General features: G+C 45.7%; 1 protein-coding gene across 5 annotated transcripts in view; it reads right to left on the reverse strand.

Moving 5' to 3' along the window:
* Window positions 1-18,963, reverse strand: part of CNTFR (ciliary neurotrophic factor receptor) — a 398,494-nt gene that overhangs the window by 159,350 nt on the left and 220,181 nt on the right. For 4 of the 5 annotated variants that reach the window (XM_075187083.1, XM_075187091.1, XM_075187097.1 and 1 more), the window contains one exon: window positions 14,273-14,368. In XM_075187083.1, coding sequence (XP_075043184.1) covers window positions 14,273-14,368 — 96 coding nt within the window. The remainder of the gene's footprint in view (window positions 1-14,272; window positions 14,369-18,963) is intronic. The other variant, XM_075187112.1, reaches the window with a different exon arrangement.

The raw sequence follows: 18,963 nt of genomic DNA on the forward strand, positions 1-18,963 counted from the left end.
ACATGGACCATACAACAGGGAGCTTGTACTGTACATGGACCATACAACGGGGAGCTTGTACTGTACATGGACCATACAACGGGCAGCTTGTACTGTACATGGGCCATACAACAGGCAGGTTGTACTGTACATGGCCCATACAACGGGCAGGTTGTACTGTACATGGCCCATACAACGGGCAGCTTGTACTGTACATGGACCATACAACGGGCAGCTTGTACTGTACATGGGCCCTACAACAGGCAGGTTGTACTGTACATTGACCATACAACGGGCAGCTTGTACTGTACATGGACCATACAACGGGCAGCTTGTACTGTACATGGACCATACAACGGGCAGGTTGTACTGTACATGGACCATACAATGGGCAGCTTGTATTGTACATGGACCATACAACGGGCAGGTTGTACTGTACATGGCCCATACAACAGGGAGCTTGTACTGTACATGGACCATACAACGGGCAGCTTGTACTGTACATGGACCATACAACGGGCAGCTTGTACTGTACATGGACCATACAATGGCCAGCTTGTATTGTACATGGACCATACAACGGGCAGGTTGTACTGTACATGGACCATACAACAGGCAGCTTCTACTGTACATGGACCATACAATGGGCAGCTTGTATTGTACATGGACCATACAACGGGCAGGTTGTACTGTACATGGACCATACAACAGGGAGCTTGTACTGTACATGGACCATACAACGGGCAGCTTGTATTGTACATGGACCATACAACGGGCAGCTTGTACTGTACATGGACCATACAACAGGCAGCTTGTACTGTACATGGACCATACAACGGGCAGCTTCTACTGTACATGGACCATACAACGGGCAGCTTCTACTGTACATGGAAATATCAGATGCAGAAGAAGAAAACAAGTCGCTACCTGAACTCAGTGAACTGAACTTTCATAAATATTAATTAAAAAATAGTGTATTGAACCCCTCTCTATGTAGGGCAATATGTATAAAGAAGACCATTATCCGTATTAATGCAATAATTACATGTGGTGTAATTGTTATTACAGCCTAGAATATGTGGTCCTGGAACAATGCTGGCAAAGTATAATTTGACATCTTGTATGCGAACAAAAGCAGGTTTAATAAAGAGGCATTGTCTGTCCCGGAGCTTGCACTCTACAGCTCCGTACATTCCTGTGGGCTTGAAATAACCTTTGTTTTTTTTTTTCCCTAATCCCAGCTCGCCTGGTTGCTTGAAGCAATTGGAACATGCTGCCCCTCTGTTTTCTTGTTTAAGAGGCATTAGAAGTACTACTCAATGAATAGCACAGTTCAGGCACCTCTGAATGCTGACTTTATCCGCACAGCTGGGACGGGGCCCCTGTCAGGAACATGTACCAGTCTGGTAATTGATTTGCAAACATAACCGACCCAATGGTCAGGCTGCCAGACCTGCGTTACGCCACCAGCATCATCAACACCTGGAAAAGCTTGTCATACTAGCGCTTAATCCGCTCCCTAAAAGTGCACACTAACTGTAAGCTCCTCCGATGCAGCACTGAAACGGTTAATATAAATCCTTCATTCATTAATGAGATTGATTTTGTGTTCAGCGAGCATGTTATTCTAAATGCACAGTCAATGTTACTGCATAATATGATGAATTATTCACAGTGCGCTTAATAATGTACACGGAGTGACGCTTACACATTACTTGAGTGTAGAGTCAACATCAGATGAAGACACCTCGATCCTTTCCTCTGTGCCCCAGAAATATGGAAGAGACTTATAAGCACTTAGCACAAGTTAGAACAGTCTCTATTCCATCCTTGCCTCATAACCCCAAACCCCCATGTGTCCTGAGATTTACATTTCATATATGGTGACAAAACTATTTATAAAAAAAGGAAACAGTTTCAAGCAACAATCTCACTTTTTTCTCCTTTAAATAGCAGGTTAATTACCACTTAAGCACGCATCTCTAAGCTGTCCTCCTGCAGATCATTATCTAAAATCTCTCTGGAGGACAGTCAAGTGTGGCCATACCTGCTTACATTTAGAATAACGAAATCAGAAAAAATAAACCTCATCCCATTTCACCCACAAATTGAGGCAAAATTCCACCTAATTTATGGCAAGTCCTGCCCCTTTTGCAGCCCATTATTGGGATGTACCACCAAAATAGAGACAGTTGGGTATGGCTGCCAGTCACACAGCTCTTAGCCTGTCATGTGAAGTCAGAAAGGTTTAATGAGGTACAAGATTTTATATTGCAGAGCTCAGAGAGGTGTTCAAAGCCTCTCAGCCTAATACATCATGTGACTGTGGTTGCCATGGTAGTGACATAACACTTTGCAAAGCCTGCAGAACTATAGATCATTAATTGCAGCCTGAAGAAACAGACCAAGGAGAAATGGTAATTAGCAATATTCTTCTTGATTAATTTTAAAATCACACTTAAATTTTTCATGGGGTTGCTGCGTTAAATGGCCTGAAAGTGAGTTGTCACCTTCAGACTGCTTTATTTTCTCACACGTGCTGTCCTCCAACTTTTAATAAATGCTTTTAAGCCATATCTTTAGATCTCCAGGTAGATTTTTTTTCCACTGTTCATGGAAATGACACAAAGATGCTCTCTGCATAAAACTGCATCCAATGCAGAGGGCACAGCAAGTAGACCACTCTATCTGATAACATCAATGTCTGGCTGATAAATAGGCATATTTGCTTTCATCTGGTCTGTAAATGGTCTGTAGTGTCTAATATAGGACAACAAGCTGAAATGATAAATCATAGCTTGTCAGTTATGCTCCATGCAACAACCCTGGCAGTGCCTATGGGTATAAGTTTTCAGTCTGCATTTTATAGACAGCATTTCTGAATTGAAAAGTTCTTGCTAGGTATACTTCTAAATACAATACATATTGTTGTATATGTTTATATGCCCAAGTTTCTGATGCGCTATCTCTACCGGCAGCATTCACAGAATGAATCATTGTTCATGTGTCAGAGCTAACGCTGTCTACTATGTGCAGGAACGCAGCATATGCTCGGCTGTCACAGATGATGTTGTGTGGGGAGCAGGGGAGGGCTGGCAAATTTTAGCCAGGTGGGGGCAAGACTCGATATATAGATTAGCATATTAGGAACATTTTAAAGAAAAAAAAAAAAGCAGGTGACCCAGCTCAAGGTAGCCCACTAAGGATCAGCCCTGGGGGAAAATGCCCCCCCTGCCCAGCCAGCCCCTGGTGGGGAGGCGGAGAAGAGATGGGGTCCCTTAATTCCTAGTCACACCCCTGGCAGCCACTAGCTATTACCCATCTGTCCATCTACTATCAATTATGGCTAATGTCAAGGCCAGAAAGTTTGTGCACATTTGTATGTTGAAAGAAAGATCATTTGTTTTCCATAGCAGGAGCGGTCTGGCACTTAGTCTTTATATTAGATGGATGGGATCAGTGTTGACTTTGGATCACTTTGTATGGAACCAGCGATAGATACTTTCTAGCAATGAGTCCTTGGCCAAGACAAACACCAGTCTTCCTGGTTTATACACTTTAACCCATTCTACATGTCTAATACCTGGAAGACAAGGGGTTACATGAAACCACTATGTCCTGAATGAATGTAGAAGTCTCCTACTAATGAATCCAAACACCCACAGCTCCAGGGGTGTAGGAAGAGCCCCAATAACCCTGTCTGGTTGGCCTAGTGTTGGTGGTTTCTGTGTAATCGGGGGGAACCCACGCATCCCCCCCTATTTTGCGGATATCAGCACTAGCACCACTAAGGTTAATAGCATTAGAAAGGGGGGACCGCAAGCTTTTTTTTTTTTTTAAAATCTATTTTTAACACAGTAAAGAGCTGGCGGGTCAGGCAGCTGTAATCCCTCCGGCTGCTCAGTATGTACCTGCAGCGCCTGTGTACTACAGCAGCCCTGCTCCCAAATTCAACAGGCCACTCAAAGGTTAAATACAGGCGTCAAATCCAGCCAGCCTAATGACTGCAAGAACAAGGAGATATCTGCCAGTTTGACGAAAAAAAGAAATACCTCCATAGCCCTTACTGAAGATGCTCCTGGGGACCAGAGCTAGCTCCCATCCATCTGTGTAGACGTAATGCTCTTCAACTATTTAAACCAAGCAGGAGGGAAGGTGCGGCTGCCACATCACATAATGAGTACTCAATAATTGCACCTGCTCCAATGCCTGTTGTCACCTCGCTCACCTCTATAACCTCTCTCTCTCCACTGGTATCTTCCCCTCGTCCTTCAAGCATGCTCTCATCTCTCCTATTCTCAAGAAACCTTCCCTTGACCCATCCTCTCTCTCCAACTATCACCCCATATCTCTGCTTCCCTTTGCTTCTAAAATTCTTGAACGATTCACCTTCAATCATCTGACCCACTTTCTCTCTTCCCACTCTCTTATTGACCGTCTCTGGCTTCCGTCCCCTTCACTCAACTGAAACTGCCCTCACTAAATAAACAAATGATTTACTCTCAGCTAAGTCCAAAGGTCACTTCTCCCTTCTCACACTCCACCATCTCTTCGCTGCTTATGACACCGTCGATCATTCTCTTCTCTTTTAGCGTGTCTGCTTCTGACTCCCCCCCTCTTCCTCTTTCTATTGGAGTCCCACAAGGCTCTGTCCTTGGCCCTCTGCTCTTCTCTCTCTACACCACCTATCTCGGTGAACCCATTCAATCATTTGGATTCTAATACCACCTCTAAGCTGATGACACACAAAACTATCTTTCCTCCCCGACCTCTCTCCTGCCTTCCTAACCCAGGTATCTACCTGTCTCTCTGCTGTAACTACCACGATGTCAAAGCGCTTCCTGAAACTCAACATCTCCAAATCCAAGCACATCATCTTTCTTCCTGCCAATGTTGCTATCCCTCCCAATATCTCCCTCTTGGTTGAAACATGACTCGTTCTCCTGTCACCCAAGCCCGCTGCTTTGGAGTCACCCTTGATTCAGCCCTCAGCTTTACCCCTCATATCCAGACCCTCACCAAATCCTGGCACTTCCTCCTCCGTAAGATCACAATAATCTGTCCCTTTCTCTCGCAGGAAGCAACAAAATTCCTGGTCCATTCACTCATCATTTCTTATCTCGTCTATTACAACCTCCTTCTCACTGGCCTTCCTATCTCTCACACTTTTGATCTTCAAATCATACAGAATGCTGCGTATAGACCCATCTTCCTCTCCCATCGCTCCTCTTCCGTTTCTCCTCTGTGTAACTCCCTTCACTGGCTCCCTGTCCATTTCAGAATTCAGTTCAAGCTCTTTACCCTCACCTACAAAGCCCTTACAAACACTCCTCCCCCCCTTACATCTCTGACCGTATTTCGAGGTACAAACCTACCCGGCCACTCCGCTCCACCTCTGACCTCCGCATAACTTCATCCCTCATCACCTGGCGTGCTGCCGCTAATCTTTGGAACTCCCTACCCCGTCTGACTCGACTCTCCCCCAACCTTCAGTCCTTGAAACACTCACTCAAAACTCGCGTTTTCAAGCTCACCTATCCTACCACCTCCCCTAACCATTCTATCCATCGCCTCTTCTTCGACTGCCATCTCCATCTTTTCCCAGTTGGCCCTATTACCCCACGTCCCCCCCTCTCCTTCATAGGGATGTTCACTTATTGTGATTATTTAAGCTAGACCTATCACCTAGACATAACAGAGACCATCACCCATCCAGTAGGAGCTAGAGATATAACTGCCGTATTGGTCATTATGTGCCCCATGACACAGTTATAACCCTAGTTGCTAGTGAATTTATAGGCTGTATATTGATTCATCCCACAATATAAAGCCCCCTCACGTGTAGGTGATGTGATCAAGGTGTAATATCCCTACAGCAATGTGAAAGGAGGCAGAACTGTGCGGAAAGGGCACACAATGACCTGAACCAGTCTACAGTCCAAACACGGATAACAGAAAACGACAATATTACGAACAACTAGAGATATTCAACCGTTTTTATACTCAAAGTGGTTCGCTGAAAGTTCTCAAAATTTACAGACATTAATCAACCGGAGAACGTGAAACAGGTTTGACCGTGTGCCACAGTCTTTGATTCCAGTTAAATTTCAACTATTTTTACCACTTTTATTGCAAATGGCAAACCTCATTGTCGTGAACATGTTTGTGGCCTTTGGACTAGTTAATTGCAGTGAAATTTTCAAGTATATATACATAGGACAATAGATGTTCACGTCAGTAGTGTCTCTGAGTAATAGCGCTCACGGGGGCTTACTCTTGGCATTCTCATTGTTAACTAGTAATCATTAGCAATGTTAGAAATCAGCACCCAATGATTGGATAACTATGTCCAACCTGGTGCCACATTCACAAAAATTTGCCTGTATTTCCAAAATTCACAAATCTCCCCCCTTCTTCAGAGTTTCGTGTTGTAAGTTCTCTGTACTGCCAGCGCGGAGCGCCACTAAATACAGGACAATGGTGGGGGAGAAAGGGTAGGGGGACCTATTATTGAGGGACAGTTGTGAACAACCCTTTTAACTGTAGACAAGCAATCTATGCCTGCACGATACAGATGGACACAACACAAGTATAGGCCCAGCGGAACCTAAATATCCAGGATGCGTTTACAATCTGGAGCTTCCATCACTCAGAACATTCAGCAGATATAACAAGAAATAAACACAGATTCCTGCACACACCTGTAATACTCTGATCCTTTCACTACGAAGGCTCAGTCCACACAGTTATGTCAAAAAGAAACACACACAGTTCCAACTGGGCCTGCAAATCATCTGGTTAATAAAAGAGCGGTTTCATTCACTTTTTTTGCCAAACATTTTCCAAGAATTGTAGAACAGCTATTGGCACAGTTGCTGCATAATTGTCTGGGGCTGGTAGAAGATTCTGCAGATACATCTGCTCGTTAACTGCCCCCTTTCCTCCACATGTAGAGCTGGACGCATTGTACCTAAAAACGTTGTAAAGTGCATCCAAAAATAAGAGACGTGTGTACGCAGAGCTGCATGAATCTGCAGGTGATTCCACCTCTTAATATGCCATAACTATAAAAACTTGCCCTTCCTGTCCTATGCGTGCGCCCCCCCCCCCCCCCCCGTTCCGCCTATCTAAGCATACATAGTAGTAATAACACCACTCTACCAGCCCCGTGTCCTAATCACTACACCACTCTACTAGTCCTATGTCCTAATCACTACACCACTCTACCAGCACCGTGTCCTAATCACTACACCACTCTACTAGTCCTATGTCCTAATCACTACACCACTCTACCAGCACAGTGTACTAATCACTACACCACTCGACCAGCACCGTGTACTAATCACTACACCACTCTACCAGCACCTTGTCCTAATCACTACACCACTCTACCAGCACCGTGTCCTAATCACTTCACCACTCTACTAGTCCTATGTCCTAATCACTACACCACTCTACCAGCACCGTGTCCTAATCACTACACCACTCTACTAGTCCTATGTCCTAATCACTACACCACTCTACCAGCCCCGTGTCCTAATCACTACACCACTCTACCAGCCCCGTGTCCTAATCACTACACCACTCTACCAGCACAGTGTACTAATCACTACACCACTCTACCAGCACCGTGTCCTAATCACTACACCACTCTACTAGTCCTATGTCCTAATCACTACACCACTCTACCAGTACCGTGTCCTAATCACTACACCACTCTACTAGTCCTATGTCCTAATCACTACACCACTCTACCAGTACCGTGTCCTAATCACTACACCACTCTACTAGTCCTATGTCCTAATCACTAAACCACTCTACCAGCACCGTGTCCTAATCACTACACCACTCTACCAGCACCGTGTACTAATCACTACACCACTCTACCAGCACCGTGTCCTAATCACTACACCACTCTACTAGTCCTATGTCCTAATCACTACACCACTCTACTAGTCCTATGTCCTAATCACTACACCACTCTACCAGTACCGTGTCCTAATCACTACACCACTCTAACAGCACCGTGTCCTAATCACTACACCACTCTACTAGTCCTATGTCCTAATCACTAAACCACTCTACCAGCACCGTGTCCTAATCACTACACCACTCTACTAGTCCTATGTCCTAATCACTACACCACTCTACTAGTCCTATGTCCTAATCACTACACCACTCTACCAGTACCGTGTCCTAATCACTACACCACTCTAACAGCACCGTGTCCTAATCACTACACCACTCTACTAGCACCGTGTCCTAATCACTACACCACTCTACCAGCACAGTGTACTAATCACTACACCACTCTACCAGCACCGTGTCCTAATCACTACACCACTCTACCAGCACCTTGTCCTAATCACTACACCACTCTACCAGCACAGTGTACTAATCACTACACCACTCTACTAGCACCGTGTCCTAATCACTACACCACTCTACCAGCACCTTGTCCTAATCACTACACCACTCTACCAGCACAGTGTACTAATCACTACACCACGCTACTAGTCCTATGTCCTAATCACTACACCACTCTACCAGCACCGTGTCCTAATCACTACACCACTCTACCAGCACCGTGTCCTAATCACTACACCACGCTACTAGTCTTCTGTCCTAATCACTACACCACTCTACCAGCACAGTGTCCTAATCACTACACCACTCTACCAGCACAGTGTACTAATCACTACACCACTCTACTAGTCCTATGTCCTAATCACTACACCACTCTACCAGCACCGTGTCCTAATCACTACACCACTCTACCAGCACAGTGTACTAATCACTACACCACTCTACCAGCACCGTGTCCTAATCACTACACCACTCTACCAGCACAGTGTACTAATCACTACACCACTCTACCAGCACCGTGTCCTAATCACTACACCCCTCTACCAGCACCGTGTCCTAATCACTACACCACTCTACCAGCACCGTGTCCTAATCACTACACCACTCTACCAGCACCGTGTCCTAATCACTACACCACTCTACCAGCCCCTTGTCCTAATCACTACACCACTCTACCAGCACGGGGCGTAGTGGTTAGCACTTCTGCCTCACAGCACTGGGGTCATGAGTTCAATTCCCAACCATGGCCTTATCTGTGGGGAGTTTGTATGTTCTCCCCGTGTTTGCGTGGGTTTCCTCCGGGTGCTCCGGTTTCCTCCCACACTCCAAAAAACATACTGGTAGGTCAATTGGCTGCTAACAAATTGACCCTAGTCTGTGTGTGCCTCTCTCTGTCTGTCTGTGTCTGTGTGTGTGTATGTTAGGGAATTTAGACTGTAAGCTCCAATGGGGCAGGGACTGATGTGAGTGAGTTCTCTGTACAGCGCTGCGGAATTAGTGGCGCTATATAAATAAATGATGATGATGATGATGATGATGTACTAATCACTACACTACACCACGCTACTAGTCCTATTTCCTAATCACTACACCACTCTACTAGTACTATGTACTAATCACTACACCACTCTACCAGCACAGTGTCCTAATCACTACACCACTCTACCACATGATTATACTAGCAGTGTAATGCTATCATTATGCCACCACTGTGATTTCATAACAGTAACAGCAATGTGCCCTTAACATACCCATTGTATCCTGTCCCCAAACCTCTAATATCTTCTACTTAAGGAGCAGAGCACCCAGCTAGACCGTAGCTAAAAGGCTGCTGACATATTACAAAAAAGTAGATCTGAAGATGAAGAATTCCAGGATCCAGAACATCAGTCTGATAGACAAGGAGGGAAATGGTACAAAACCAGATCTGTACTGGTCTGAGCATCGACTGTACACTCCGTCACACAACACAGATCTATACTGGTCCGCCACCGACTGTACAGCCATCACACAACACAGATCTGTACTGGTCTGAGCACCGACTGTACAGCCGTCATACAACACACATCTGTACTGGTCCGAGCACCGACTGTACAGCCCGTCATACAACACAGATCTATACTGGTCCGAGCACCGACTGTACAGCCGTTATACAACACAGATCTGTACTGGGTCTGAGCACCGACTGTACAGCCATCATACAACACTGATCTGTACTGGGTGTGAGCACCGACTGTACAGCCGTCATACAACACAGATCTGTACTGGTCTGAGCACCGACTATACACCCCGTCACACAACACAGATCTGTACTGGGTCTGAGCACCGACTGTACAGCCATCATACAACACAGATCTGTACTGGGTGTGAGCACCGACTGTACAGCCCGTCATACAACACTGATCTGTACTGGGTGTGAGCACCGACTGTACAGCCATCATACAACACAGATCTGTACTGGGTCTGAGCACCGACTGTACAGCCATCATACAACACAGATCTGTACTGGGTGTGAGCACCGACTGTACAGCCATCATACAACACAGATCTGTACTGGGTGTGAGCACCGACTGTACAGCCCGTCATACAACACTGATCTGTACTGGGTCTGAGCACCGACTGTACAGCCATCATACAACACAGATCTGTACTGGGTGTGAGCACCGACTGTACAGCCCGTCATACAACACAGATCTGTACTGGGTGTGAGCACCGACTGTACAGCCGTCATACAACACAGATCTGTACTGGGTGTGAGCACCGACTGTACAGCCCGTCATACAACACAGATCTGTACTGGGTGTGAGCACCGACTGTACAGCCCGTCATACAACACAGATCTGTACTGGGTGTGAGCACCGACTGTACAGCCGTCATACAACACAGATCTGTACTGGGTGTGAGCACCGACTGTACAGCCGTCATACAACACAGATCTGTACTGGGTGTGAGCACCGACTGTACAGCCATCATACAACACAGATCTGTACTGGGTGTGAGCACCGACTGTACAGCCCGTCATACAACACAGATCTGTACTGGTCCGAGCACCGACTGTACAGCCCGTCATACAACACAGATCTGTACTGGGTGTGAGCACCGACTGTACAGCCGTCATACAACACACATCTGTACTGGTCTGAGCACCGACTGTACAGCCGTTATACAACACAGATCTGTACTGGGTGTGAGCACCGACTGTACAGCCATCATACAACACAGATCTGTACTGGGTGTGAGCACCGACTGTACAGCCGTCATACAACACAGATCTGTACTGGGTGTGAGCACCGACTGTACAGCCGTCATACAACACACATCTGTACTGGTCTGAGCACCGACTGTACAGCCATCATACAACACAGATCTGTACTGGGTGTGAGCATCGACTGTACAGCCGTCATACAACACACATCTGTACTGGTCTGAGCACCGACTGTACAGCCATCATACAACACAGATCTGTACTGGGTGTGAGCACCGACTGTACAGCCGTCATACAACACAGATCTGTACTGGGTCTGAGCACCGACTGTACAGCCATCATACAACACAGATTCTGTACTGGGTGTGAGCACCGACTGTACAGCCCGTCATACAACACAGATCTGTACTGGGTGTGAGCACCGACTGTACACCCCGTCACACAACACAGATCTGTACTGGGTCTGAGCACCGACTGTACAGCCCGTCATACAACACAGATCTGTACTGGTCCGAGCACCGACTGTACAGCCGTCATACAACACAGATCTGTACTGGGTCTGAGCACCGACTGTACAGCCCGTCATACAACACAGATCTGTACTGGTCCGAGCACCGACTGTACAGCCGTCATACAACACAGATCTGTACTGGCCCGAGCACCGACTGTACAGCCGTCATACAACACAGATCTGTACTGGGTCTGAGCACCGACTGTACAGCCGTCATACAACACAGATCTGTACTGGGTGTGAGCACCGACTGTACAGCCATCATACAACACAGATCTGTACTGGGTGTGAGCACCGACTGTACAGCCGTCATACAACACAGATCTATACTGGTCCGAGCACCGACTGTACAGCCATCATACAACACAGATTCTGTACTGGGTGTGAGCACCGACTGTACAGCCCGTCATACAACACAGATCTGTACTGGGTGTGAGCACCGACTGTACAGCCCGTCATACAACACAGATCTGTACTGGTCTGAGCACCGACTGTACAGCCCGTCATACAACACAGATCTGTACTGGTCCGAGCACCGACTGTACAGCCGTCATACAACACAGATCTGTACTGGGTGTGAGCACCGACTGTACAGCCGTCATACAACACAGATCTGTACTGGCCCGAGCACCGACTGTACAGCCGTCATACAACACAGATCTGTACTGGGTGTGAGCACCGACTGTACAGCCGTCATACAACACAGATCTGTACTGGGTCTGAGCACCGACTGTACAGCCGTCATACAACACAGATCTGTACTGGGTGTGAGCACCGACTGTACAGCCATCATACAACACAGATTCTGTACTGGGTGTGAGCACCGACTGTACAGCCGTCATACAACACAGATCTGTACTGGGTGTGAGCATCGACTGTACAGCCGTCATACAACACAGATCTGTACTGGGTGTGAGCATCGACTGTACAGCCGTCATACAACACACATCTGTACTGGTCTGAGCACCGACTGTACAGCCGTCATACAACACAGATTCTGTACTGGGTGTGAGCACCGACTGTACAGCCCATCATACAACACTGATCTATACTGGTCCGAGCACCGACTGTACAGCCGTCATACAACACAGATCTGTACTGGTCTGAGCACCGACTGTACAGCCCGTCATACAACACAGATCTGTACTGGGTCTGAGCACCGACTGTACAGCCCGTCATACAACACAGATCTATACTGGTCCGAGCACCGACTGTACAGCCATCATACAACACAGATTCTGTACTGGGTGTGAGCACCGACTGTACAGCCGTCATACAACACAGATCTGTACTGGGTGTGAGCACCGACTGTACAGCCGTCATACAACACAGATCTGTACTGGGTGTGAGCACCGACTGTACAGCCATCATACAACACAGATCTGTACTGGTCTGAGCACCGACTGTACAGCCGTCATACAACACAGATCTGTACTGGGTGTGAGCACCGACTGTACAGCCCGTCATACAACACAGATCTGTACTGGTCCGAGCACCGACTGTACAGCCGTCATACAACACAGATCTGTACTGGGTGTGAGCACCGACTGTACAGCCATCATACAACACAGATCTGTACTGGGTGTGAGCACCGACTGTACAGCCGTCATACAACACAGATCTGTACTGGGTGTGAGCACCGTCTGTACAGCCCGTCATACAACACAGATCTGTACTGGGTGTGAGCACCGACTGTACAGCCCGTCATACAACACAGATCTGTACTGGGTGTGAGCACCGACTGTACAGCCCGTCATACAACACAGATCTGTACTGGTCCGAGCACCGACTGTACAGCCGTCATACAACACAGATCTGTACTGGGTGTGAGCACCGACTGTACAGCCGTCATACAACACAGATCTGTACTGGTCCGAGCACCGTCTGTACAGCCCGTCATACAACACAGATCTGTATTGGGTGTGAGCACCGACTGTACAGCCGTCATACAACACAGATCTGTACTGGGTGTGAGCACCGACTGACTGCGTATTACACATTTACCACGTGTGTTATTGTCTTAGTGTGTTATCATACTTGTGGTGATGTATAATAAACTGTGCTTTATGTTTGTATTTGTAGGTCGGCCGCAGTAACTGATGTCGATTTATACAAACCGAAGGGATATATTGTGTAAAATTAACATACAAAGTACATTTACATTTAAACTGTTGGGGCGGACACTGAATCCAACAGCAGGCAGAACAACAATGTTAACGAAAAGAGGAATACACATATTGTTTTTAGACATGACTTAAATTCCAACACAACAATCTTAAACATAATAAACAGGAATAATAATAATAATAATAATAATAATAATAATAATAATAATAATAATAATAAAAGAGAGGGTTGATTAACTTTACAAAATAAAAAAGTGAATTAAACTTAAACGTCAGATAAAAACACGTTTGTGTTTTCGTTTCTCACAGACGAGTCGGATGTATTGTGAATTGAACCAATAATCAGAATGCAGCCAAAACATTCCATGTGAAATAATAATCTAGGTATCAGCGGCCACCAGTGCTTGTCCGTGACAAGAGCACTTTTATCAAAACTTGACTTTGGTTGAAGGAAGAGGCCGCAGTGTCATTCTCTGGCCATTAAATGTTGAGGATTAATCAATAACAGAATGTAAGAACAACATAAAATGACCCGGTATAATGACATTAGGGGAAACCAGAGCAGTCAGTGAACCTGGAACGGACCTTTACCTCTCTGCGGGCTGCGGCCTGCGCGCTGGGGCTGGGCGCGGTCTAACGACCCCGATCCCGAGATGAAGGGGTGAGATTTGGGCTTTGTTTCTGTGGAAAGAAAGATGAAGAAAGATGAGTGAAGGGTTCTACATGGTGGGTAAAATGTTCTAGAGGTTAACGAGGGCAAACAAGAGTAATTAAATGTGATCTGAGAGTATCCTGACCAGGAGATGCTGCTGACAACGCACACGGCTAATGTCACACTTACTGAAGCATTCATCAATCACAGGGGCCTATTAATCACAGCTGTGTAGGGAGAGGACGTGTATCCATCGTCCTCTCTGTCACCTTGTCAGGAAGAAGCAGGTGAGCAGGACATGATTATACAGCTTGTGTGATAACACGGTGCTCATAGCGACAAATCCCACCTTAACGTCACACAAGACTGACCACAACCAACGTACAGATGACAGCAGGTGAGCTCACACCTTGTTATCAGCATTAATGCTTATCAATCATTCAGAGGAGGTTATATACATATCCCCCTTGTGTGACCCCCCACACTCCAGGACCCTGTAGGATGTGACTCTGTGTCCACTGTTGTGTGACCCCCACACTCCAGGACCCTGTAAGATGTGACTCTGTGTCTACTGTTGTGTAAAAATCAATGTGGTGGGAATAGTAAAAAATGACTCAAAGTGGGGTATTCAATTGTCAGCAAGTTTTTTTTTCCCTCGCCGCGTAAAAAAAAAACAACTCCTGCGTGTTTCTGATGGCAAAAGCGACCGTTTGGAGTTAGAGCAGCGGGTAAACTCATGCAATTCAATTGAAAAAGAGGGAACGCTGCCCCCCCCCCACGTTAAAAATAGTGTTTGCGAGATTTTAGGGAGTGAAGGGGAGTTTTAACGCAGTCATGTATAACACAAAAAAAAGCTTTTGCAGACATTTACATACATTAGATTGCATTACACATGATAATATCTACATTACAGGACTTTCTTTGGCATATTTTTTTATTAAACTATTTTTTACCATACAATCATCTATACCATGTCAAAACACATTACTACATTCATATTTGCACCAAAAACATACATAAATATAATTATTTAGTGATTTTATTATTATTTTTTTTATTTCATTATTTTTTCACAAGAAAATCAACTTAAACAAGTTAGGCATTAGTGATAAACATAAGTTTAACTTTTATTCCACATTATTATATGATCACAACTACTTTTCAGAGGTTTTTTATTTTTAACACACCCCAAAGAGGTGCGATATAAAACAGCATATTTTCCTGTTTTACCCGCCGCGTTAAAAAACAATTGAAAAGCTTTTAACACGGCTACCTCTCGCACACCCTATACTTTCAATAGACCTTCTACTGGAGCGCGAGACGACCGTTTCTTTAAAAAAACAAAGCGTTAAAAATGGAATTGAATTGTAGTTGAAGTTAACCCGCTCGAAAATGTCAAAAAAACAGTGTCAAAATGACTTAACGCGGTCAAGAAAAAAACCCAACTCGCTGACAATTGAATACCCCCGAAGTTTAATATCATGTGAGGACCTCTCCTCATTAACTACAAGCTTTACATTTTCTCCTACAATTATAGCCTCATTTATGTCATAAAATATACCTCCCGACTGTTCCAATTTAGAAGAGATTAGTCACGTTTCTGGGGGACCGTATCGCCATTTTGGCAGCCAAGACATTTGTCCCGTGTTGCAGGACTACTCCAAACATATTTTGACTCTTTTGCACATATCAAGAAGCATTTCAATGACAGTCTACCCAGACCCCTCTTTCTAGGGCTGTCATTGGGGGGGGTACAGCTGTCAGGGCCCGGACAGACTCCGCTGTCTGTCCATGCCCTCTAGTCTGCCGTACATCATCCCTACGCACTGACGTCTGTCAGTGTCTGGGCGCTGAAAAAAATCTCGTCAAGAATTGGAATTGAATTTTGAATCCTGAGCAGTACCATTCCTCTTTCTCTATATATTTAATACATTGCCACAACCTATTCCTAACCTCAGGGAGATTTAAGTCAATTTATGTGAATTGGAGGAATGTATTGTGCAGAGGGAAGGGAGCAAGTACGGTGAAGAAGGAGGGGGGAATGTATTTTGAAGAGGGAGGGGGACATGCATTGTAACGAGGGAGGGGGGTATGTATTGTAACGGCGGAGGGGGGCATGCATTGTAACAAAGGAGAGGGGCATATATTGTAATGAGGGAGGGGCCCTGACAGATTAATTTGTACTGGGTCCCACAGTTTCTGATGGCAGCCTTGCCCCCCTCTCTCACCTAACCGGCCATTTGTCTCACATAAGGTTCTTCCTGTACCTTTAAACACAACTATCCCTACTTTCCCTGGGAAGTCCCACGTTTGGAAGCAGTGAGCAGAACCATTCCTGAGCAGTACCGTTCCTGAGCAGTACCATTCCTGAGCAGTACCATTCCTGAGCAGAACCATTCCTGAGCAGAACCATTTCTGAGCAGTACCATTCCTCTTTCTCTATATATTTAATACACTGTCACAACCTATTCCTAACCTCAGGGAGATTTAAGTCCATTTATATTCCATAGGAGAATTCAAAGTGAAAAAACATTCACCGCGGTTAGTGAATAACATTTGATGGGGGATGTAGAACATGAATACCGGCCTGGATAGTACCGGGCTCCATGTGCACCAGTAATATGTTGGCACATACATATCACCATCACCTCCGCTGCGGAGGGAAACCGCTGTGAAAAGGAACGTTTAGAACAACTCTGCAGCTACTAAGTAGAGTGAAGGAAAATAAAATAACACATTTACTGCAGAGAAATATGAGTAAGTGGAAGATGATTGTCCATCACACACAGGCAGCAGCTGCACAGGGCAGAAGCCAGCCTGGAACAGAGCGGCCGAGTGTAACACATTCCCTGGTGTGGTCTCAGGGGTCTCCGCGGTCAGGGACCCCCCTCTATACACACACACACACACTCCCCTGCCACTAACGGCTCTTAATGGGAAAGTCTGAGAGGCCGAGCAGAGAGTCCGGGTGCTTTGTGGGGGCGCTGCCTCTGTTCATTAACATTCTGCGGGTCCTGTAAAACCACAACCCTGCAGCCCAGGACCCTGCACAAGGGGCTCCAGTGTGCTGAGGGCGAGGAAATGAAATAAACAAGTGTATAAGACCAGCAGCACATTCCAGGCCCGAGCGCCCAGGAGGCAGCAGCCTAAGTTGTACATTACAGCATGCATGAGAAGAGGCCTGTTCCTGAGACCTGCCATAAACTGGGCCCCCACCCAGTGCCTGGGTGTCCTGCACATCTCCCATGGTCCTCCAGGTGCAGGGTGGGCTGTGTCCTGGACTTAAACTGTCCCGTTCCGGCCCAGAATGTGTTATATACAGCTTAAATGTGTGCACTCTACCGGCCTATCGGTCATTAAAGGGTAACTCCAACCCAACACAACCACCCTCTGCCTGGTCTTCTCCCTCAGCATCTCCAGTCCTGTTTGTTGCTGTCATATCCCTGGGCGCAGGCTGGCAACACACTGGAATGCCCCCTATCCCTCTCCACCACGCAACTTGTTACTGTTAGTTCATTGTGTATCCTTTAGTTGTTCTGTACCTGCGTGTCACTTGCTATATGTTTATTGTATATATTGCACCTTGCAGTGGGGGTTTGCTGTAACTCCCCAGCACCTACTATACGGCGCTATGGACCCTTATAAATAAACGATAACAATAATCAGAGCAGTGAGGGTGCTCTGTGTGTTGCATGTCTCCAGGGTATCTTAGCTTCCGCCTGTGGTAATGACTGTACTCTGGGCATCCTGGACTGCTGCATGGTCCTAGCGCCCAGCACATTCCCGGGGTAGAAGGACGAGGTGCGGAGCTTTCAAAGCACATGAATCGGCCAGTTCTAGGTGAACACAGGTGCCCCTGTGCCATGTCATTGCTCTGTATTATAAAAGCCACAACACGGTTCGGGGGGTATTCAATTGACCGCGCAATTTTTTTTCTCTGCCGCGTAAAAAAAAAAAAAATCACCTGCAGTTTTTTTAACTGCTATAGCGACCGTTTTTAGTTAACGCAGCGTGAAAACTCGTGCAATTCAAAATAAAGAGGGAACGCTGGCTCCGCGCATTAATCATTGTGTTTGCGAGTTTTTAGGGGAGTGAAGGGGAGTTTTAACGCGGTCGTGTATGACACAAAACAAAGGACTGACATACATTTTATTGCATTACACAACAATTCTAGTTGATAATATCTACAGTACAGTACCTCCTTCTTTAGCATATTTTTTTTATTTAACTATTTTTTTACTATAGAATTATCTATACCATGTCAAAACACATTAGCACATACATATTTGTACCAAAAAGATACATAAATATCTAAATATTTAATTAGTGATTTCTTAAAAAAAAATTATTTCAATTATTTTTCAACAAGAAAATCCACTTTTACATGTTAAGCATTAGTGATAAACATAGTTTATCTTTTATTTCTCATTATTACTTGATTTCAAATAGTTTTCAGAGGTTTTTTTATTTTTAACACACCCCAAGGAGGTGCGAGATAAAACAGCATATTGGCCTGTTTAACGCACCACGTTAAAAAACAATTGAATAGCTTTTAACGTGGCTTCCTCTCGCACACCCTATACTTTCAATAGACCTTCTACTGGAGCGCGAGAGGACCGTTTGT

The sequence above is a fragment of the Mixophyes fleayi genome, chromosome 1, assembly GCF_038048845.1.
Source record: "Mixophyes fleayi isolate aMixFle1 chromosome 1, aMixFle1.hap1, whole genome shotgun sequence".
Lineage (NCBI taxonomy): Eukaryota > Metazoa > Chordata > Amphibia > Anura > Limnodynastidae > Mixophyes > Mixophyes fleayi.